At 50.1% G+C, this 23,375-nt stretch overlaps 1 protein-coding gene across 1 annotated transcript; it reads left to right on the plus strand.

Annotated features, from left to right (window-relative positions):
• On the plus strand, nt 1-22,853 carry LOC111139226 (GID complex subunit 4 homolog). The gene is made up of 6 exons (XM_022491427.1): nt 1-376; nt 5,920-5,979; nt 12,727-12,834; nt 18,143-18,244; nt 19,766-19,896; nt 22,733-22,853. The coding sequence occupies exons 1-6, from the start codon at nt 188-190 to the stop codon at nt 22,794-22,796; spliced, it is 654 nt and encodes a 217-aa protein (XP_022347135.1). The 5' UTR covers nt 1-187; the 3' UTR covers nt 22,797-22,853.
• Nucleotides 22,854-23,375: the final 522 nt, after the last annotated feature.

The following is a 23,375-nucleotide window of genomic DNA, read 5'->3' on the forward strand; positions in this document are numbered from 1 at the left end:
GTCCCGGGGTCCCGGTGGCAGCCGGAGCGCTTGGTCCGCAGGCAGCGGGCGGGTGGTCTCCCCCATCCGCCCCCCCCCCCCGCGGGCGCGCCCCCGCCCCCCCCCCCCCCCCCCCCCCCCCCGGCTCCCGCGCGGCGGCGGCGGTTCCTTTCCCCTCCCCCCAGCCCTGGCTCCGGGGGACCCCGCGATGCCGGTCCGCACCGAGTGTCCCCCGCCGGCCGGTGCCTCGGCCGCTTCCGCGGCCTCGCTCATCCCGCCGCCGCCCATCAACACCCAGCAGCCCGGCGTGGCCACCAGCCTGCTCTACAGCGGCTCCAAGTTCCGCGGCCACCAGAAGAGCAAGGGGAACTCGTACGACGTAGAGGTGGTGCTGCAGGTGAGCGCCGGGCCGGGCCGGCCGGGGCCCGCGGGCCTCCTCGCGGCGCTCACGGGCCGTGCCCGCCCCCGGCTTCTCGAGCCCGCAGCCGCGGACCAGGCCCTCGCCGCCGGGCCTCCTGCACCAGGCGCTTCACCCCCCGGGACCTGCCCAGCTGGTGTCTCACACTCTCCAAGCCCCAGCCCTGACTTGCCCCTCACACCGGAGCCTGTCGGGAGCAGCTCCTGGCAGACCCTGAACACTGTCCCAGAGTCGAAGCCCGTGACCGGCCTGCCTGGGATCCGGAAGCCCCCCCGTGATTGGCCACCCTCAGACCTGAGTCCTTCCTCCCCAGGACCTCTCGTCCCGAGATCAGCACCCCCCTCCAGTCCCTTTCAGACCCTGAAAGAGCTCTCCACTGGTTTCTCCTGACTCGGGACCCTACCCGAGGCTGGGCCCATGTCAAATTATCTCAGACCTGAAACAGTCATCCTCCCCTCCCCTTTCCTAAGTTCCAGGGATCCTCAAACCCTGGGGCCCTCCTCCCAGGATTTCTTCCTTGGGAGAGCCTAGTTAGTCCCCTCCGACCTGGCTACCTGGGCACACTCCCTCCATTAGCCCCTGAGCGCCCCCCAGCCCACAACTGATTCCTAGCCTCTGGTAATTACTCCCCTCAAGACCAGGCACTCACATCCTGGGTGCTGCTGAGTGGAGTTCCTCCAAGTATGTGGGGATCTTGCCTCCTGGCCTCCCTCCCCCCACAGCTGTCCCAGTCTCTTCCTGGCCCAGGCACCCAGCTGCCCCCAGCCCCAGGCCTCCCACTCTAGGCTTCTCATGCTCCCTGCCTCCATTCTTTGGCCACCTCCAGTCCCCTCCCAGTCTCCCCGGCTTGCCTCCCCAACCCATACCTTCATCTTCCTCCTCCTCGGCTCCAGGGGACCCTCTTTCTGTGTTCTTTTATCTACACAACCAGGGCTTCCTCCTGGTCTCTGATAGCCATGTGCTGGGAAATCGAACTCACCCCGTATTATTTCTCACACGGTATTTCCTTGCTGTCCGTGTACACCTCCCCCCCCCCCCCCCCCCCCCCCCCCCCAGTTTGACCTGGATTTCCTAATACCTGGTGCCAGCCTCTGGTAGCTTTGGAGTGACAGCTTTACCTACTCTGGCCCTTTTCTGCACCTCACCCCTCTCATGCAAATAGAAATACACTTGACATTTTTTTCTCCAGGCAGAGATCAACAGTAGTTCATACTCCTTTTTCTCTCCCTTCCCCACAAAACCCCTTCCTGTGTAGCTACCCTTGCCTGCCTCAGGATCCACTTTCCTCCTCCCTTTGCCCCTTTTTTCCTTAGTGTGAGGCCCCGCCTCCTAAAGCCCCTCCCCATCTGCCCTCTTGAAAGGCCTTTTACAGAAGCTCTGAGGACCTAGTGTGCCACCTTACTGCTCCCATGACTGAGGACAGAACCTAAGATGTGTCTTTGCCTTATGTGCCCTTGGCTCTTTAAAAATAGTAAATTTTGGACAGCCTCTCTTCTGAGCAAGTGGGTGTCCCACCCAAAAGACAGTGCGGCTACATTTTCTTTCTCCTAACCGTAGAGCACCATTACCCTCCTTTTTCGTACTGTTTTGGGGGAATCAATAGTTTCATCTTTTTTTGGTGGAGGAAACTGCCTCTTCATGTTAATTGTATCTTTGCTCCATAAACTTAACTTTTTCACGTGAGCCGTGGCGTTTGTTATAACTGGAAAACTGTTGTGACTGATTCATTCAGTCTTCATAATTATATGCCTCATGTAGTGATCCCTCTTGTCTTTTGCTTAAAACGTGAGAATTTAGTATAAAGGTAAAGACTTTTTTCTTTATTGTGGGGGGCAACATTGTAAAATTCTGGCAGTGAGGTCCTTGGTGTGGGTCGTGTTTGGAATGATTGCGAATTTGTGCCAATTGTTTATTTTGACGGTTTCTGATGCGGTAGACCAGCAGGGTCGCTAAGTGTCAAAGAGAAGTGGTCTTTGACTTCTTCAGCAGCTCCCCGCTTCTGTCATTCGTGTGTTTCCAACGTCCTATCGGGTGCCCATGTCCTTGTGAACCAATAGAAGTGGTGATTGAGTTGGTGCAGGACTGACTGGTCTCAGGGCAGCCCAGAGCAGAAGCCCGGCTCAAACCTCAGTAGGATGTCTGCTGGTGGGAGCTGTGGCCGTGCCCAGGAATGCCGCCCTACATCTGGATTGGTGAGCTCTTTGTCCATCACTGAGACCGTCAGTGGCCTGTGAATTGGCCCATCGTCGCCCTGGTTTTTCAGCCAGGACCAGTTTCTTGGACTCAACCTTCTTAGAATATACCTCAGCCTCTTTCCTGCTTACTTGCTTTGTTTCCTAACAGCTTTGTTGAGATACAGTTCGCATCCTACGCAACTCGCCCACCGAAGGTGTTCAGGTCAGTAGTTTTTAGTGTACTCAGAGTTGGGTAAGCATCCCTGCAACCTAATTTTAGCCCCCTTTCATCCCGCCGAAGAGAAACCTCACCTCCTAGCCATCACGTTCCCGAAGATTTGCTTATTCTGGCCATTTCACGTATGTGGAGTCATACACTATGGGACCTTTTGTGTCTTGCTTCAGTTGCCGAGCGTCATGTCCTCAACGGTCACCTGCATCGTAGGATGTGGCTGTGCTTTGTTCCTTTTTATCATTGCATAATAATCCATTGTATGGATATATAGCATTTTGTTGGGCCTTTGAGCAGTCGGTGAACATTTGGGTGGTTTCCACTTTGGAAACCATTTAACGATGGAATGAACATTGCTGTATGAGCTTTCATGTGGACACCGTCTTCATTCCTCATGGGAGTGGAATGTTGGGTCTGATGGCAGCTCTGTGCTTACCACTCCAAGAAGCTGTCACACCGATTTCCAAAGTGCCTACCCCAGTTTTCATTCCCACCAGCCCTATATGAGGGTCCAGTTTCCCCACAGCCTTGCTGACACTTTTAACTTATTGCCTATCTCTTTGATCGCAGTCCTGCTAGTGGGTGTGAAGTGGTGTCTCATTGTGGTTTTGATTGGAATCTCCTTAATGACTAACAATGTTGCACATCTTTTCTTGGGCCTTTCTGGAGCCCGCCTTTCTTTCTTTCTTTCTTTCTCTTTATTTCTTTTTCTTTCTTTCTTTCTTTCTTTCTTTCTTTCTTTCTCTCTTCCTTCTTTCCTCTTAATTCTAGTTTAGAGAGTTTCCCAAACCTTCGTGAGATTTTGGCTGGGTTTCCCTTGTTGCCGTTGTTACTGTAACTACTCTGTTTCTCCTCTGCCATGCAAGGAGCCAAGACCAAAGTGAAGGCCAGGGTCACAGCGAAGGGGTACTAGAAAGAGCAGCTGTTGGACACAGCTGTGCTATGAGACGTTCTTGCTAAACATTTGCCTTGTTATCTTTTTCATCGAGATGCTGGCCTGGCGTTCAGTGTTAAGTTCTCTGCATTGTACTGTGTTTGAGTTCACCAACTGTCATCGAGATGAGTTGGGGCAGAAGGGGAGGGATACATGGTTGAATGGAGGCCAAACTGAAATTCTGATTCTTGAGCATGTGATAATCCATGCAAAATGTTAGCCAACTTCCAGTTCGCTTTTTAATCTTATTAGCAGGTATCTTGGCCACCTGATACCCTTTCCAGCAGCTGTGAAACCCCAAAGTGTATTGAATTCAGTGAGAATTGCATACATGAAATTTAAGGCCCCAGGTTAGAGCTTGGTGTGCCCTTTAAATAAAGTCCTTTGCTGAACCACGTTAGTGCAGATCAACCACTTTAGATCACATCCAAGGCCAAGGCCAGCCGATGAGGATATTTCAAGTGCTTTGGCAGTTTTCACATGGGCTACCTTTGTCACCGGGTCCAAACGGTGGGAGCATTTCAGCTTCACTGAAGCCCATTTGCTTTGGTGCTGACCTCCTCTGGCTGACTGTGCTCATTACAGTTTTTAAGGATTGCTGTAGTGTATGATTTACGGTGTAAACGAAAGTAGTTAAGTCCCCAAATCTGAAAATTACCACAGAACTTTCCTAGTCGTTTAAAATGAGACCTCACTTAACATTAAAATCTACGTGCCAGCGGCATTGTACTTGGGTTTGCTCTCTTTCCAGGGGTCTGCTTTTTAAGGGAGCCCAAGTTATCATGAAATGTGAAAATCTGCCTGTTTGGGACCAGTCTGTATAGATTTGGGTGAATTGTATCAGTTCAGGCGCACTAAGCTGTAAGTAAACCATAGCCACCTCAAAATAGTTTAAAGAATGAGTGAACCTAGCACTTCTGATTACAAGAAACTCGGAGGTGGCTTGGTTCCAGATTGGTCATTCAGGGGCCTCGTTCCCTTCCCTGTTTCTCCGCTGCCATCCTTGGCATTTCCCGGCCTGTTTGTCCTCATGGTCTCTAGGTGGCTGCCGAGGGCCTGGGCACTCGTACAGGTACTGCCACTTCCAGGGGAAGACAGAGGGCCTCCTCAAAAGCCAGCATCTTTCCCAGAGGCCCCCCCCAGGAGACTGGCACACATACCTGATTGGTTGGGTCACTCGCCCCTGAACTAATGACTCACGAGGGAACAGGGGCATGTGTCTGCCTTGGGTCTATCAGGGCTGCCCAGGCCCTGTGGGGCCGGGGTGGGTGCCAGACAAGGATCTGGGCCCTGGCAGCATGGAGAGGTCGGAAATTGGTTGTTGGGTAGGCACCCTGCAGTGTCTCAGCAACCCGTAAGTGGTGGGTACTTAGCCTTAAAATCTCCCGTGCCTGTTACCCCTATTCATTGTAGCCTCCAAACTCTTCACCAAGAAGTACAGGCGCTCAGCTATGAAATGGGCAGAGTGAACACTTAACAATATATTCCGATCTGGGGGTCAGCATTTTGGTTCATAACGGAAATGTTTGCCCAAGCAGTCTTCGTATGAGGTCTTTCCTGAATATGCTTCCCATTTCATAAAGAACTAATGCACAGGGGCGCGTGGGTGGCTCAGTCCTTAAGCTTCTGAACCTTCATCTCTGGTCATGATCCCGGGGTCCTGGGATCGAGCCCCGCATCTGGCTCCCTGCTCAGCAGGAAGCCTGCTTCTCCCTCTCCCACTCCCCCTGCTTGTGTTCCCTCTCTCTCTGTGTCTCTCTCTGTCAGAGAGATTTATTTATTTATAAATAAATAAAATAAAATCTTTTTTTAAAAAAAGAACTAATGTAGGATTGTGCTTAGTGTGAGTGTAGGGGAGGAGTACACTCTGGAGACCGGCAGGAGGCCTGTGTGCGTGGGCTCGCTGCTCCAGAAAAGCACTTTGGTCTCGAGATACTCAGCTGAGGAGGTTGAGAGGGTCCTGGGATCAGCTTCCTTGGTCTGAACAGGCCCATGGGTAGGGCGGACTCCCGAAGGTCTTGAAGGCCGGTGAGCCCTGGCCGAGCTCCATGGGCACCCACCTCCAGACCTCCCTTAGCCCACGTGGCCTGTGCCCGCAGGACATGTGGATTTCCACAGCATCCCCAGCTTGTCCCAGGGGTTCCTCCATTTGTAACCAGACTGTGTGTCCTTTTCCTTCCAGCATGTGGACACGGGGAACTCGTACCTTTGTGGATACCTGAAGATAAAAGGCCTTACTGAGGTAAGCACTCCTTCAAATGAACTAGAGCTAGACAGTGGGCCGCACGCATGGCCTTCTCAGGGTGTGAATGGCCAAGAGCGTGGACCCTGAGGCCCGACTAAAGCTCCCTGTGAAGTTGTACTTCACACACAAAGGATGTAGTTTTGATGTGTCCTGTTGGAAAGTGTACGGATGCACAAATCTTTAAAATTTATAAAGAAGTCACAGTGTTCCCAACACTATTGATTTTCTTCTTAATCCTTTGGTGGGAAAAAAAAATTGAGTAGGAATATGGCTACCTCTCATTCTAAGTTTAATGGTTTCTGAGCTATGCATTAATCCTTCCAGGCCCGAGGTCTTCGATATTCCTTAAACCCCTTCACTCACTGGAACAATGTCAGGTGATCACCCAGATCCTAACCCAAGGAGCTACTGGGGTAATGTAGAGGGTTTTCCTTTCTCTGCACCAAACTTTTAAAGTCCTAGAACTCCTAGGGATATGGAAGGCAAGAAAGAGCATCCATTCTTTCCCTGCTAGTGAGTCAGCAAGAAGACAAGGAGGGGACGGAGCCCAGCCGCCTAACTCCTCCGTGAGGACCTGGGCCTGACCTGGCTGCCGTGGTGTGGGCCTGACCAGTCCTCCCTGTCCGTGGCCCAGCTCCACCGAGCCTTGGGAAGGCCTGGAAGGACATCCTTTCTCTGCCCCTTGCTGGGGCTGTGAGCTTTCATTTCTCTTTCCTAATCTGTAAAATGAGAATGAAAAATACCCGCTCTGCTACCGTTGTGGTGAGCACAGAATAAGGTTTAGCATTGTCGAATCACCACGCGGACCCACAACCCGTGTGATGGTGTGCATCAACTAGACTGGGATAGTAAATAGAGTGGGATAGGGTAGGATATGGGGCGCCTGGGTGGCTCAGTGGGTTAAAGCCTCTGCCTTCGGCTCAGGTCATGATCCCAGGGTCCTGGGATCGAGCCCCACATCGGGCTCTCTGCTAGGCAGGGAGCCTGCTTCCCTTCCTCTCTCTGCCTGTCTCTCTGCCTACTTGTGATCTCTGTCTGTCAAATAAATAAATAAAATCTTTAAAAAAAAAAAAAGGATAGGATAAACTAGACCCACTCCATCTACTCCAGGGGGTCGTCCTAGGAGGGGAGGAAACAACATAAGAGCAAGAGGAGGACTCTAACCTGATACAAATGGAGGGATACTAAGGCCCTGAACAACCTTCACCTTGGAACAATTGTTTCTGTCTCTTTGATTCCCTTGGGTCCTCCTCCTTCTCTATTAGAAGTTTGAGAATTTTCTGTGACGTTTGTCGTTGGGATGAAGAGGTAACCTGTTTCTCGCCTCCAGAAACTTACCCAGTAGAGTAGGGTAGAAAATGAAGGATTCCAGCCTTTGAATTTAGGGCAGTGGGAAACAGTATGCTCAGCCGGTCGGCAGCCAGGGTGTCTGCTGAGTGCAGAATGTAAACATTTAGCTTCATGAGGACCCAGCAGAATCTGTCCCGTGGAATGCTACCATGGACCCTAAACCCAGCCACTGTGGTCCTAGGAAGCTGCATGGAAATGTGAGTACCATTAAGAATCCTGAAACGGGGACACCTGGATGGCTCAGTTGGTTAAGCGACTGCCTTCGGCTCAGGTCATGATCCTGGAGTCCCGGGATCGAGTTCCGCATTGGGCTCCCTGCTTGGCAGGGAGTCTGCTTCTCCCTCTCACCCTTCCACTTCTCATACTTTCTCTCTCTCTCTCTCTCCCTCAAATAAATAAATAAAATCTTTAAAAAACAAAAAAGAATCCCGAAACGGCATCCCCCAGGAGCAATTCACCCTAACAGAGGGAAACACCTCTGAGTCATGGGTGGCCAGGCTCTGGGGTGGGGGGCCCTTAGGCTCATGGCTGGTGTGGGGAGACCACCCTCCCAGGCCAGTCCTTCAGCCTCATGAGCGCGTGGCTGCCCGGACTGGTCCTCTCCTCGATGAGCAGCAGGCTCGGGTATGGCGCTAATGGCACATTTCATCAGAGGAGAACGGCCGTGCTTCTGAGTTGCCTGGGGCCTTCTCACACCTCAGGATTCTTTGAATTTTATCTTCTTTAACCACTTTTTTTTTCTTTTAAAGATTTTATTTACGGGGCGCCTGGGTGGCTCAGTGGGTTAAAGCCTCTGCCTTCGGCTCGGGTCGTGATCTCGGGGTCCTGGGATCAAGCCCTGCGTTGGGCTCTCTGCTCAGCAGGGAGCTTGCTTCCTCCTCTCTCTGCCTGCGTCTGCCTGCTTGTGATCTCTGTCTGTCAGATAAATAAATAAAATCTTTTAAAAAAAATAGAGATTTTGTTTATTTGACAGAGAGAGGGAGAGAGATCACAAGTAGGCAGAGAGGCAGGCAGAGAGTCGGGGGGAAGCAGGCTTCCCGCTGAGCAGAGAGCCCGACGCAGGGCTCGATCCCAGGACCCTGAGATCACGATCCGAGCCGAAGGCTCGAGAGGCCTAACCCACTGAGCCACCCAGGCACCCCTTTTACCACTTTTTTAAGTAGCTGTCCTGAGTCAGCTGACCTACCACACAGTCCACCTATGGAAAAGGTACAGTTCATTGGCCTTTAGTACGGTCATGGCGCTGAACACCCATCTTTCTTTTTTTTCCTTTTTTTAAGATTTATTTATTTATTTATTTGACAGGGGGAGACACGGCGAGCGAGGAAACACAAGCAGGGAGAGTGGGAGAGGGAGAAGCAGGCTTCCCGCTGAGCAAGGAGCCTGATGCGGGGCTTGATCCCACCACCCTGGTATTATGACCTGAGCCAAAGGCAGATGCTTAACTGACCGAGCCACCCAGGTGCCCCTGAACAGCTATATTAAACACTTTTTAAATTCTAAATCCAGGGACACCTCTGTGGCTCAGTCAGTTAAAAGCATCTACCTTTAGCTCAAGTCATGATCCCAGGGTCCTGGGATCGAGCCTCGCATCAGGCTCCTTGCTCAGTGGGGAGCCTGCTTCTCCCTCTGCCTGCCACGCCCCCTGCTTGTGCAGGCTCCCTCGCTCTCTGTCAGATAAATAAATACAGTCTTTAAATTCTAAATCCAGTATGTGGTCACTGTATATAATCACTGAAATGCCAAAAAATGGTGGGATTCTCTGAATGACTTTATTGCCTGTATTGTAAAATAGAGCTTTTCGGGTTTGTTCGCTTTTCCATTTATAGTTGTGAAAATATCACATATGTAACTTATTTTAATAAAAGCATTTAAATGGTTGGGTTTTAGCACTAGTCTTCCTCATGCATACAATATAGAAAATGAACTCTTAAATTGGAGGTAATTTTTGTCTCTTAGTTACCTCACATTCACAAATGAGCACAGTTTTTATTTATTTTTTTTAAAGATTTTATTTATTTGACAGACCGAGATCACAAGTAGGCAGAGAGGCAGGCAGAGGGAGGGGGGAAGCAGGCTTCCTGCTGAGCAGAGAGCCCAGTGTGGGCTTGATCCCAGGACCCTGGGATCATGACCTGAGCTGAAGGCAGAGGCTTTAACCCACCGAGCCACCCATGCGCCCCTGAGCACAGTTTTTAAACTGTGCCTTCTGGAAGTAAAATCCCAGAATTGTGAAGAATGGGTGTCAGGTAACATTTTCTTGGTAATTCTGAGCCAACCACCAGTGGAGAGAGGGGACATTTCTAGGGAGGGGCCCGCGTCTGGCACAGGGCTTAGGAGCCCAGCCTTCGGGGAGTCATGGGCTAACCCTCCCCTCATTCACTAGACGAATTTGGAAGCTTCTGCTGAGGTTGGGCAGACTTGTCTGAACCAAGGAGATGTCACACTAACCAAACTCGCCGAGACGGATATATACACAAGAGTGCGCATTTACTCATTTCTGAACTGAGGTACATGCATGTTCCAGAAGTTCCCTCTGACTTAGTAGCCAATTGGGTGTTAACCCCCCAGGAAGAGGGTCTACATGGAAAGCCAGACCCATCACCGGAGAGGTTTTGGTCGGCCTGGAATCCGTGTGGGGAGTGGTTTGGATGACCTGAATGCCTGACCATAGCTGGACCCCCCGTAGGAAGCCCTTGCCTGCCTTGGGGGTCGGGGGTTGCTGGCTTCGTCTCTTCCTCTCTGAGTCATTTTCTTGATGTCCCTCCTGCAAACGGAGTTCTTCCTTTGGCTTTAAAACTTACCGCCGGTCTGGCTCTATGCAAGTGCTTGAATCTCCTGGTCCTACCCTGGGAGACAGTTCATCTCTCTGGTAACTTCTGAACCTATTGACTCGTTCATCAGGCAGTGTTTCTTTTATTTTAATTCTCAGAGCTTGGGGGTACCTTGCAGTCCCCTTGATACACTGCCTGAAATGTTTCCAGCGCAGAATCAGTTCATTAGGAAAACGTGCAGTTGAGCCATAAGTATCTTCTTTGTACTGCAAGACGACCGCTTTATCATTTTCTTCCTTTCTGTCTTTTTTGTGGAAGCTTAAAAAAAAATGTTAAAGCTCAAACTTCAGAAAATCCACACGTGTAGCTTTCCATTTAAAATCTCAAGTCAGGGGGCGCCTGGGTGGCTCAGTGGGTTAAAGCCCCTGCCTTCGGCTCAGGTCATGGTCCCAGGGTCCTGGGATCGAGCCCCGCATCGGGCTTTCTGCTCGGCGGGGGGCCTGCTTCCTCCTCTCTCTCTGCCTGCCTCTCTTGCCTACTTGTGATCTCTGTCTGTTAAATAAATAAATAAAATCTTAAAAAAAAATAAAATAAAAAAAATAAATAAAATAATAATAAAATAAATAAAATAATAAATAATAAAATAATAAAATAAATAAAGATAAATAAATAAAATCTTTTAAAAAAAACCCTTAAGTCAGGTACTAACTGATCCAGAACTTTCTCTCTTAGTAGATCTCCCTAAAACAGATAAGCATGATTTAACTTATACTTTTATTTTATTTATTTAAAGATTCTATCTATTAGAGAGTGAGAGAGAGCACAAACGGGGATGGGCAGAGAGAGAGAGAGAGAAGCAGACTCCTCGTTGAGCAGGTTTGACCTGACCTGAGTAGGTGCTTAACTGATGGAGCCACCCAGGCACACCTTCATTTATTTGTTTGTTTGTTTATTTATTTTTAGATTTTATTTATTTATTTGACAGAGAGATCACAAGGCACCCCTATTTATTTATTTTTAAAGATTTTATTTTTAAGTATGGACACCCAACATGGGGCTCGACCTCATAACCCTGAGAGCAAGAATCATGTTCTACCGACTGAGCCAGCCAGATGCCGCTAGTTTATACCTTTAAAATCAGGTTTCCAGGGTCGCCTGGGTGGCTCAGTGGATTAAAGCCTCTGCCTTCGGCTCCAGTCATGATCCCAGGGTCCTGGGATACAGCCTCGCATCGGGCTCTCTGCTCAGCAAGGAGCCTGCTTCCTCCTCTCTCTCTCTCTGCCTGCCTCTCTGCCTACTTGTGATCTCTGTCAAATAAATAAATAAAATCTTAAAAAAAAAAAATAATAAGGGCTCCTGGGTGGCTCAGTGGGTTAAGCCTCTGCCTTCAGCTCAGGTCATGATCTCAGGGTCCTGGGGTTGAGTCTCACATCGGGCTCTCTGCTCAGTGGGGAGCCTGCTTCCCTCTCTCTCTCTGCCTGCCTCTCTGCCTACTTCTGATTTCTGTCAGCCAAATAAATAAATAAAATCTTAAAAAACAAAATAAAAAAAATTTAAAAAAAGATTTTATGTGCTCATTTGACAGAGACAGAGAGGCAGGCAGAGGGAGAAGGAGACTTCCCGCTGAGCAGGGATCCTGCTGAGGGACTCAGTCCCAGGGCCCTGGGGTCATAACCTGAGCCGATGGAGCCACCCAGGTGCCCCACAGATTTATTTTAAACATGTGTAGGTGTCTGATGCAGAATAAGAGGGGCCTACCTAGGGTCTGGAGAAGAAAGTGGGACCTCTGTGGTCCCAGGGACATTAGGACTGTAATCCATGGCTTGCCGGGCCAGTGACGTCATTACCACGTTTCCAGGAAACACCAGGGCCTGGCAGGCTGGGCCGAGGGGTTGCCCGGTTGGTTGGTCAGTTGATTGCTTTTTCATAAATGCAGAAAAATGGTGGACTTCTAACTGTGAACTTTTTCTTCCATTAGTTTTTTTCAAAATCTTGGGTGCCTCCTTATTAGCAGGTGACCAAATAGCAAATAAAATTGACGGGAGTATTCTAAGCATCCGGTTAGGATGACGGCTTATTTTTTCCCCCATGGTATTTGTTTCTGTTGTTGTGATTTTCCATCGCAGACGTAATTTACATGTATTTTCCTTAGAGTGGATGGCCTTAGTTCATATGATAGAATTAAATGTACCCTAATATACCAAAGTATTCTGCAAGAAAACAAAACAAAACACCCACCCCTGGAAGCCTGAAGAATGGAAAGTAAATTCCTTGCAAAGTAAATTCTACTTAGTTACTATCTGCTTTGTATTCTAGAACACTCGGAATGCACTTGTCCAAAATTCTTTTCTGAGGGAGCAGTATGTAACAAGTGAAGTTGAAGGAGGGTTCTCTGCTTCTGGCAAACTCCATAAAGTCCAGAAGACTCTCTGGGCACCCAGGTCACGTTGACGCTGCTGCCATTGGCAGATCGCTGGACTGACCCAAAGGTCATTGCTTAGCAGAGTGATCATTTTGTCAAAGTCCTGGGAATAAGTTAAAGTCAGGTTGATTTTTTCCTTTGGGAAAGGTAAAAACTCCTGTTTGAGACCTTATTCTGATACTTGGGTTTTTATCTTAGGAGTATCCAACCCTTACGACCTTCTTTGAAGGAGAAATAATCAGCAAAAAACACCCTTTCTTAACGCGGAAGTGGGATGCAGACGAGGATGTGGATCGGAAACACTGGGTGAGTAGGTCTTTGGTCTCCTCGGGGCCCCCCAGGCTCTGCTGGAAAGTCAAGGAACTTAGCTCTCTGGGTCTTATCATTGTCCCCTGTCCTGTCTGCCTGTACACCATTCCTTTCTCATCCTCTGTATGTGGGGAGCCCTGGGAGACACAGAGCAATGGCCTTTGTCTTTGGGGTTAGCATGAGGTGGAGATGCAGTTTCTAGACAGCTGCTTCTCCGCTGGCATCTCTGTGTGGGGAGAGCCCTGGCGGGGGGGGGGGGGCGCGGGGTTCTCACCCAGCTCCAGACCGACATGCACGGTCACAACTTCAGCATCATCAGGATGCCACTGGAAACTCCAGTGCCCCCACTTCTGACTGTCCCGTGTGGGGTGTGTTCTGACTCACCATTATTGAACATTTTGAGACAACTTAGAGTCACCGTGCTCGAGTCTTTTCATTGGCTTTCATACAAGTTTATGCCTTCAAAAATCCGTTTCCCAGCCTGTCATAATAGCCTTCTGGCTTAGTTGACCATGGCCATGGTGCATATTGGTTTATTTTATTATTGTTTTTTTAGTTTTTAGTTTTTTGAGATTTTATCTGTAAGTAATCTCTGTACCCGATGTGGGGCTCGAACCTACAGCCCTGAGATCAAGAGCCGCACGCCCCACCAAAGAGCCAGCCAAGCACCCCAGTGAATTTTGGTTAAACACCGAGGAAGTCCAATGTGCTCATCCTCTAAACCCACCCAGAGTGATTGCGTCCATAACGAAAACTCTAGAACGCCTCAGGCTTCCCACTACACCTCTACCTGGCCTGTCCGAGCTCTCTCCTGATTCCAGCACGATAGTCCTTGGACAGGACTCCCTACCGCAGACCCTCGTCCTAGTTAACCTCACTGTAGGTTAACCGCTTTGCTTGTTCATGTTTTCTACTTGAGATCAGAAAGGAACATCCTTCAGATGCTGAATTTCAATTCAATTTAAACTTGAGCTTTTAAAACCATTTTTGATAAGTTACATGTTTTACCTGTTGTCGCAAATACACACCGAAAGTCAGTCCTTTGTGTGTGTGCAACACGAGGGAATGAACAAGAGGGAATTGGGGAGCCCGAGCGGTGCGCGTAGAGCCGGCATCAGGAACAGAGTTTGAGGGGCTCCCTGCTGCCGTCTGGTCCCAGCCTGCCCGATGCGGGCTCTTCCGTGTTGCTCGAGGCCTCACGAGATGGATCCCTTCTCTCTCGGACAGCCCTGGCGGGAAGGCTCTTCCTTGTACTGAGCCACAGCCTATCTCCTGTCCAACCGGGGTTTTCCATCTCAAATCAGTTCTGCCAAAAAGGCAAGGTCTTTGAGACTCAGTGAATAGTCAGTTCTAAGCTAGGTCCGTGGCAATTTAACTACCTGGAAACCAGCTGTTAGTGTGCCAGACTTCCACTAGAACACTGGAAAATATCTGGATCTCCTTCGTTAGGCTGAATTGACGTATTTTAAGTGACACGGGGACGAAGAAGGCCATCCTTGGTATGTTAGGATGAGAAACTCGGCCTCTGGGCCCTTCCTCACCCAGCAGTCTGGGCACCTTTGCAGTACTCTATTTCCTGTACCTTTCCCAGCCCACGCTGGTGTCCCAGTGTCCCATGTGGGATCCCCATGTGTCAGGGCTTCACCAGTGACTGACAGAGGCATGCCCCGGAGACATGGCGGGCTCTGTTCCGTTCCAGACCACTGCAATAAAGTGACTATTGCAGTAAAGTGAGTCAAATGAAATCGTTTTGGTTTCCCAGTGGATATAACACTTATGTTTACGTGATACTATAGCCTGTGAATGGCACAGTAGCATTAGGTCTAAAACAACAATGTACACACCTTAATTTTAAAAAAACTCAAAGACTGAGAAACGCTCAGCATCCTCTAAGCTTTTCGCAAATCCTAATCTTTTTGCTGGTGGAGGGTCTCGCCTCAGTGTTGATGGCTGCTGACTGGCGGCGGGGGCGCTTGCAAAAGGTTCGGGTGGCTCTGGCCATTTCTCCAAACAAGAAAACAGTGAAGTTGACCACCGTGATGGGGGCTCTTCCTTTTGTGGACGATTTCTCTGTGGCCCCGGATGCTGTTCGATAGCATTTTATCCACCATGGAACTTCCTTCCAGACTGGAGTCCGTCCTCTCAACCCCTGCTGCTGCTTTACCAGCTAAGTTCATGTCATATTCTAAGTCCTTTGTTGTTGTTTTAAGAGTCTTCACAGCATCTTCACCAGGAGTAGATTCAATCTCAGGAAACCACATTCTTGGCTCCTCCAGGAGAAGCAGCTCCTCTGTTCAGGTTCCATCATGAGCTCGCAGCCACTCAGGTCCATCTTCAGGCTCCGCTTCTGCTTCTGGTTCTCTTGCTGTTGCCACCACATCTGCAGTGACTGGCCCCACTGAAGTCTCGAAGCCTCACAGTCATCTGTAGGGTTGGAATCCGCTTCTTCCAAACTCCTGTACTGATATTTTGACCTCTTCCCGTGAGTCACAAAGGTTCTTAATGGTATCCGGAATGGTGGATCCTTTCCAGAAGGTCTTCAGTTTACTTTGCACAGATCCGTCAGAGGAATCACTCTCTGTGCAGCTAGGGCCTTCTGAAGTCTATTTCTTAAATAAAAAGCCTTGAAAGTTGAAATGAGCTCTTGCTCCACAGGCCGCAGAGTGGGTGCTGTGTTAGCAGACCTGAACACAGCAGAAGTCTCACCGTCTGTCACCATCGGAGCTCTTGGGTGACCCGGTGCCTTGTCAAGAACCAGTAATATTTTGAAATCTTTTTTTTCTGAGCAGGAGGTATGAACATTCAGCTTAAAATATTCAGTAAACCATGTTGTAAACAGACGTGCTGTCATCCAGGCTTTGTTCCCTTACTAGAGCACGGGCAGAGTAGACTCAGCATAACTCTTAAGGGTCGCGGGGCTCTCGGAATGGCCCGCAGCGTCGGCTTCACTTGAAGTCACCAACTGCATCAGCCCCAGGCAAGAGAGTCGCCCTCACCTCCGACGCTCTGAAGCTGGGCGTTGGCTGCTCTCCGGCCATGACAGTCCTGGAGGGCATCTCCACCGACAGAAAGCGGTTTCGTCTATGTTCAGAGTCTGTTACTTAGTGTGGTTGTTTAGTGTAGTGTATTAGCTTAATGAGGGTCTAGAATCTTCTGGAGAACTTGCTGCAGCCTCTCTGTCAGCACGTGCTGCTTCAGCCTGCCCGTCTCTGGTACGCAGACGACGCCGTTCCTCAGTCCTCCTGAACCAGCCTCCGCCAGCTTCGGCCTCTCCCGCCGCTTCCTCACCTCCCAGCCTTCCCCAAACTGAAGGGGGAGTCACGGCCTTGCTCTGGGTTAGGCTTGGGCTGAAGCGAGTGTCGGGGCTGGGTTGGCCTTCTCTCCAGACCACTAAACGGCTTTGTTATCATTCATCTGTTCCCTCTAAGGCCCTCCTCATGTCCTTCTAGAACTTTCCCTTTGTGTTCACGGCTTGGCTCACTGGTGCAAGAGGCCTAGCCCTGCCCGTCTCAGCTTCTGAGATGCTCAGTCATTTCTAGCCTTTGATTTCAAGTGAGAGACATGCGACTCTTCCTTTCTCTTGAACACTTGGGGGCTATGGTAGGATTATTAATTGGCCTCATTTCAATATTATTGTGTCTTAGGGAAGAGGGAAGCCTGAGGAGACAGGGAGAGAGAGGGGGGAATGGCCAATCAGTGGAAGAGTCAGAACACATGCATTTATCGATGAAGTTTGCTGTCTTATTTGGGGGCAGTTGGTAGCACCCTAAAACAATTCTATTAGTAACATCAAAGATCACTCATCACAGATCAGAGTAATGAAAAAGTTTGAAATGTTGCAAGGATCACCAAAATGTGACACACAGACACAAAGGAAGCAAATGCTGTTGGAAAAATTGTACTAACTGACTTACTCAACACAGGGTTGCCACGAACCTTCAATTAAAAAAAAAAAAAAATGCACCATCTGGGGCACCTGGGTGGCTCAGTTGGTTAAGCATCCAACTCTTGGTTTTCCGCTCAGGTCGTGATCTCAGGGTCGTGAGATCGAGCCCTGCATTGGGTTCTGCGCTCAGCATGGAGTCTGCTCGAGTTTCTCTCTCCCTCACCTTCTACCCCCCGCCAATAAATAAATAAATCTTTTTTAAAAATGCAGTATCTCCAAAGAGCAATGAAGTAAAGTGCAGTAAAACCAGGACCGCCTGTCAATTGGAATCAGAGACCTTGTTTTTCACCCTCAAGTTTTCCTGATACTTGAAGTCGGTATCACGGTGGTGCCCTAAAGTCAAGATTCCATATACTTAATCCAGTTAGAATAGAAATACACGTGTTGGGGCGCCTGGGCGGCTCAGTCCTTGAGCGTCTGCCTTGGGCTTAGGTCATGATCCCAGGGTCCTGGGATGGAGCCCCCCCCATCAGTCTCCCTGCTCAGCGGGAAGCCTGCTTCTTCCTCTCCCACTCCCCCTGCTTGTGTTCCCCTCTCTCACTGTGTCTTTCTCTGTCAAATAAATAACATCTTAAAAAAAAAAAAGAAAGAAAAGAAAAGAAAAAGAAATATACGTGTCACAAATTCTGTATCTTAAATCTTATTTTAGGTATTTTCTTATAAAATGAATGCATATTTATTTTTTAAATATTTGAGTAAATAGACAAGCAGAAGGGAAAAAATCATCTATAACAACAATACCCAAAGTTAAAACAGGTATTAACCTTCTTTTTTCTTTTCTTTTACAAAAATAGGATCATGAGACACAGTTTTGTAGCCTATTTCTAGTCTCCGCTTTTAAAAGGACTTAACATATATTACCCACTTCCTGTTTCTACTTCACTGGCTGGCCCCAAGCCACGTTCCTGTGTCAGAGGACCCCGCTTTAGTAAAGCCCTTTTCTGCCTTCGGGTGACGTGATGGCTCTAAGTTGTTCTGCGTGGCTCGTGTTGATTGACTAGGAGATCTTCCCGCCAGTCCTTCCTGGCTTTGCTTGTGGTAAGGTGTCCTGAGAAAAGGCCCTCTGGAATCACATTCGTTCCCAACCCAGGGGGCCTTTCCTCAGACCGCATTAACTAGGCAGGTGTCACGCCCTGCTGCCTTGGCAGGGGGTGGTGAGGGGGTGGGTGGGTCAGGCCTCAGTTCACGGATGGGGACCACAGGCTCCCTTCCCCCATCCTCCACCTTTGCTGCTCTGTGGGCACGTCCAGCCGCCGTCACGCCTTTGCAAAGGCGCTCGCCGCTGGGCGCAGGAGGACGGTTGTGACACCAGCCTCCCCCTCCGCCCATCAGTCCTCATGCTCAATTTTTTGCTTTCAGGGCAAGTTTCTGGCTTTTTATCAGTATGCAAAATCATTTAATTCCGATGACTTTGATTATGAAGAGCTGAAGAATGGGGATTATGTCTTCATGAGGTGGAAGGTAAGGTCCCAGGCCAGCCAGAGCCGGCATCGCACCCAGCGCCCCATCTGCTCCCCAGGTCTGTGCTCATGACCGCTTGTCTCCGTGTAGCGTCTTTACACGCTCACAAAAGTGGGCACGGCTCCAGGCCACACTGGCCAGCTGCCACCATGCCCCATGGTTTGTCTTTGGTGACGCCGTTTGGTGGTTTAGCAGATGAATTCATGCTTGGGGGGAGGGGGTGGTCGGCCCTCAGCACCCTTGACTCTCCAGGTTGAGTCGTCCCTGGTGTTCTGGGGACTCAGGGGAGACCCAGAGTGCGTCCCTGTCACTTCCTGCTCTCAGTCGCGAACCCGTGTAAGTGACTGTTCCCTCTTCACATTTTAGCCAAGCTTCAGTGCGCTCTCAGCTTGCCTGCTTCCCTCCAGCAGGAAATGAGGGACCAGGAATGGAATTTGGGTTTTCCACTCTCACAAGCCCTCAGAGAGCTCCATCTGGCTGGACTCGAGAGATTGGCTTTGGGCTGACGCGTCTTTTGTGTTCTCTTTTGATAGTTTGGGATTTACTGCATTCCAGCCACAGGCTGGCAAAATCGTGAAGCGGGTTTGTGAAATCACTTTGAGCGGACACCTGCTTCCAACCCCTGGTTCCCAATCTGTAGGAGAAAGCGGTTTTATCTTGAAATCTTGCCAGCTTCCATACAGGCAAATCATTGAGCGTTATTCCCAATCTTTAGTTTGTACAGCTAAGAATTTGGGGAGGGGGGCGGGCTCCGTCCCTTCTTGCATAGACACAAGCCAAGTGCAAAGGGTAAAAGCCCAGTCTGCCCTCGCGAGCTTGCTCTCTGGTGGGAACCATGCCAGCAAATAAAGCACTAAAGGAAGTATCTTGCAAGGTTCTAATTTTAAAATTAGTTTTTAAAAACTAGCATTTCAGAGGTTGAGGAAAGGGACGGAGAGAGTCTCTCGGTGTGACTCGCTCTGGGCTTTCGGTAGACCTCCTGGGGCCCTGAGGCCACTGACCTCATCTCACCGGGAGAGTAGCTTGGCTATGGGAGATCACAGGCTCGCCTCTTCCCAAGGTGCCCGAGCAAGAACAGTACCCTTCTGATGGCCGTGGATGAGGTGTCGGGCTTTTTGAGGGGGTGTTACGCGGGCAAGTGGTGATTGATCTGCCCTCAGAAAGCAGAGGTGATCAGGAGCCTAGCACCAGTTCCCGGGGTGAGCCAGAAACCTCCTCTTCCCGGGTCGTTCTGTCAGTGGGCTCTGACATGTAGGTGGGTATCGAGGCATTTCCAAGATGCGTGGACTCTAGAGCCCTCTCTTCATTGCTGATCTCAGTGAGCTCAAGACACAGGCTACTGTGTTAGCATCTAGAATGCTGTTGACAGATCGGGTTGAAATGCAGATGTCCACCATCGTCCGGCAAGTCTGGGCAAGGCCATGGGACACTGGAGCCTGAGAACCACCTGAAGGCTAACGGGAAGTCCCAGACGCGGCTGGAGCACACCGTCTGTTACTGACCTCCTCCATCTGTGTGCAGGAGCAGTTCCTGGTCCCAGACCACACGATCAAAGACATCAGCGGCGCTTCCTTTGCCGGGTTCTATTACATCTGCTTCCAGAAGTCGGCAGCCTCCATAGAGGGCTACTATTACCATAGGAGTTCAGAATGGTAAGGCACCCCAGAGGCAAAGGGGGCGGCTTGATGCTGTCCCCCTCCCCAGGCTCTCCCTTCGCTTGCCGAGTCCAAAACCCTCTCCACCTGTTTCTGCGTAGTTTCTGTGCTCTATCTGCACGTGGGGGCCTGCTCATGGAGGGATTCCTATCCCTAACCATAGAGCAGAGTAAATCTCAGTGTGCTCACTGAAGAAACTCACTGCTCAAAGCTTTCAGGCACTTCTGTTATCAGCAGCATTTCTCCCAACCTTGGCCACTCTCGTATTTCTTCCCAAGTTGAATCAGTAACGAAAACGTAGGCTCCAGCTACGGACAGGGTGAGTTTTGCTGTTAGCAGCCTTTCCGGTTTTGGGGTCACGGTCCTCAGATGCTGGCCCCACGCGCTCTGGTCTCAGTCTGGTGACAGAGGGGCCCCCATGGGACCTGGCAGTCCTGCCCCGTGTTTCGTCTGAGGTGAGGGGTGGAGTGCCACCTCAAGTGCTGGCTTTGGTCCCCTTTCTGGGGACTCTCCTGACCCCTTGCTGCTGCTCCAAGCACCTTGCTGGACCTGAAGAAGGAACCCGGTCGCAAAATACCTGATTTCCTCTCCAAATGTAGGAGCACTGTATCCCCTTCCAAATGTTTCCCGCTTTGGCGACTTGCGAGTGATGTCTCTCGCTGGCTTGACTCAGGTTCCTTGTTCAGTGGCAGCAAAATGAGATCTGCAAATCAGTGCCCCAATTACCAGGGTTTCAGTAATTGCCCTGTTTTCAAAGGAGTTTTTCAAACCTGTTATAGCCTTTTTAAAGTAATAGCTCGATGGAGAGAATTCACATGCCATACGATGCACTCACTGAAAGCGTGCAATGCGGTCATCCTGAATGTTCCCAGTTGTGCGGCCATCACTCCGTGACCAGAAACCCTATGCCCCTTATCCCTCAGCCTCGAGTCCCCATCTCCTCCTAGCCCGAGGCAGCCACTGACCATCTTTCTATACAGACACGCCTATTCCCGACATTTTCTATAAAGGGAGCCTCATACACATGACGAACCAGCCTTCGTGTCCAGCTTCCTACACCTAGCCTGGTGCTCAAAGCTTCGGCTGTGTGGCAGCATGGGTCAGCCCTTCATTTTAACTGCTAGATAATTTTCCGTGGTACGGATAGACAGCAGCCCCTTCTTATCTGCGGTTTTGCCTTCCGCAGTTTATCCGCGGTCAGCACAGTCCAGAGGCAGATGGTCAGTGGTCACATGCCTGCCTCACTCGCCTCAACTCCTCACGCAGGCATGTCCCCCCCCCAAAATCCTCACAACAGGAAGGGTGACAACAGCACAAGAAGAGATTTCGAGAGAGAGACAGATCACATTCATGTAACTTTTCATCCCCGAATATTGTTATAACTGTTTTATTACTAGTTGTTGTTCATCCCTTACTGTGCCTGACTTAATAAATTGTACTTTACCATAGGTTTCTGTACAGGAAAGAAACAGCATACGTAGGATTCAGTACTCTGCACAGTTTCCGGTATCCACTGGGGAATGTATCCCCCAGATAAGGGGGGGACTGCTGTACCACGTTTTGCTTCTCCGTTCATCAGTTGCAGGGTTGTTTCCCCCTTCTGCCTGTTGTGACTAATGCTGCTGAGTGTATAAGTATCTGTTTGAGTTTCTGTTTGAATTTCTGCTCTCAATTCCTTCGGGCATAGACCTGGGAATGGAATTGCTGGGTCATACAGTAATTCCCTGACTTTTGAAGGAACCGCTAAAGCATGTGACGCACTGGGTTCCAGTTTCTCCACATCCTCCCCAACTCTTGTTATGATGTCTTTATGATTATTGCTGTCCTAGTGGGTATGAAGTGGGGTCTTGTGATTTGGGTTCATATATTCTGATGGCTAATGCACGAGCTTTTCCTCATTTTTTTTTTGGTGGTTTTTTTTTTGGTGAGAAATAAACTGCTTTTTCCCATGCTCCTCCTCACTCCCATGTGAAATAAGAAAAGGGAGAGCTAGCATCTACCCTGTCAACTCTGAATGTCCCCTGGGGGTTATCGTCCCTGTGTGCGGATTGTCCCAGCCTCTGTTTCTCCTTCATCCGCTTAACTCCTTGGAGCACCTACCAGAGAGGCAAAAACAAACACCTCAGAACTCTGATGTTCTCAAAGCCTCATGGCCGTGTCTAGGAAGGGGAGAAAATGCAGTGAATGGTGACATAGGCTTTGGGGTTGGCTGGGAAGTCCCCGTATTCCGTGAGTAGTCGTGGGCTGTGCTCTGCTCCCCATGAGGCCCCGAGGCTGGTCCAACCCGATGTTCCTGGAGAGGCTGAGTGTTGGACAACAGAAAGAGGCAGAGTGGAGGGCAGGGATGAGGCCCAGAGCTTGTCCACCTCTCCTTTTTTTTAAGATTTTATTTATTTTTTTGACAGAGATCACAAGTAGACAGAGCAACAGGCAGAGAGAGAGGAGGAAGCAGGCTCCCTGCCAAGCAGAGAGCCCGATGTGGGGCTCAATCCCAGGACCCTGAGATCATGACCCGAGCTGAAGGCAGAGGCTTAACCCACTGAGCCACCCAGGTGCCCCCCGCCTCTCCTTTCGTAAGAGGTACCCTACTGCTTCGTGGTCAGAGCACGAGACCTAGAAGCAGCTCCTCGTAGGTAGAGCTCAGGAGAATGGAACCAAAGAAACAGAAAGAGAAGCAAACTTGGTGCGGCCGCAGAGCTCTGAGATGCATCTGCCTTCTGATTCCAGCCTGGGGCCCGCCTGGTGCTCTGGCGGCGGGGAGGGGGTTCCGCACCTCTGTTCGGTCTTCAGCCTGCTTAGACCGCCTCCGTTTCTCTCTCTCCCCGCACTGCAGGTATCAGTCTCTCAATCTAACTCACGTTCCTGAACACAGTGCGCCCATCTACGAGTTCCGGTGACAGCGGTTCAGAGCAGGAACCAAATAAAACTGAACTTGGCAAAAAAAAAAAAAAAAAGAAAAAGAAAAAGAAAAAAAAAAGAACTTTGCCAAGAAAATTGTGTACCTGCCAGAACCAGGAGAACGTGTGTTCCTGTTTCTTCACGAGCAGACTCGCATTGGAAAGCATGAATGTTAACCCACAGAAACCAAGGAGCACGGCCGACCCGCGGGGCAGGCGCAGGGCGCGTTCTCCGCCCTTCCCCGCTCTCAGCGGCAGTTTGGTCTTCATCTGGTTTTAAGCTACCTTAAATGCACTTTTCCTTCCTGCACAGCTAACTTCTGTATCACCGAAAGGCCCATGAGGCCCATTCCTTCCTCCAACCCCACCTCCAACCGATTAGAAGGTCAGGCCCCCCCACAACCCCAATCACCCTCAGCCTTGGTGCTCAGTGGTCTCTGCCCAGGCCCCAGCCCTGTGCGCCGCCTCCTCCCCTACCCCCAGTTGCTTAGTCTGGTAGCTTAAGAGAAGGCAGAGCCCCAGCACACGTGTCTCCCCCCACCCTCCCCAGAGCTCTGTGCAGGGAATCGGGGAGCTACA

Source organism: Enhydra lutris, unplaced genomic scaffold (assembly GCF_002288905.1).
Source record: "Enhydra lutris kenyoni isolate GAN:26980312 unplaced genomic scaffold, ASM228890v2 scaffoldscaffold97, whole genome shotgun sequence".
Classification (NCBI taxonomy): Eukaryota; Metazoa; Chordata; class Mammalia; order Carnivora; family Mustelidae; genus Enhydra; species Enhydra lutris.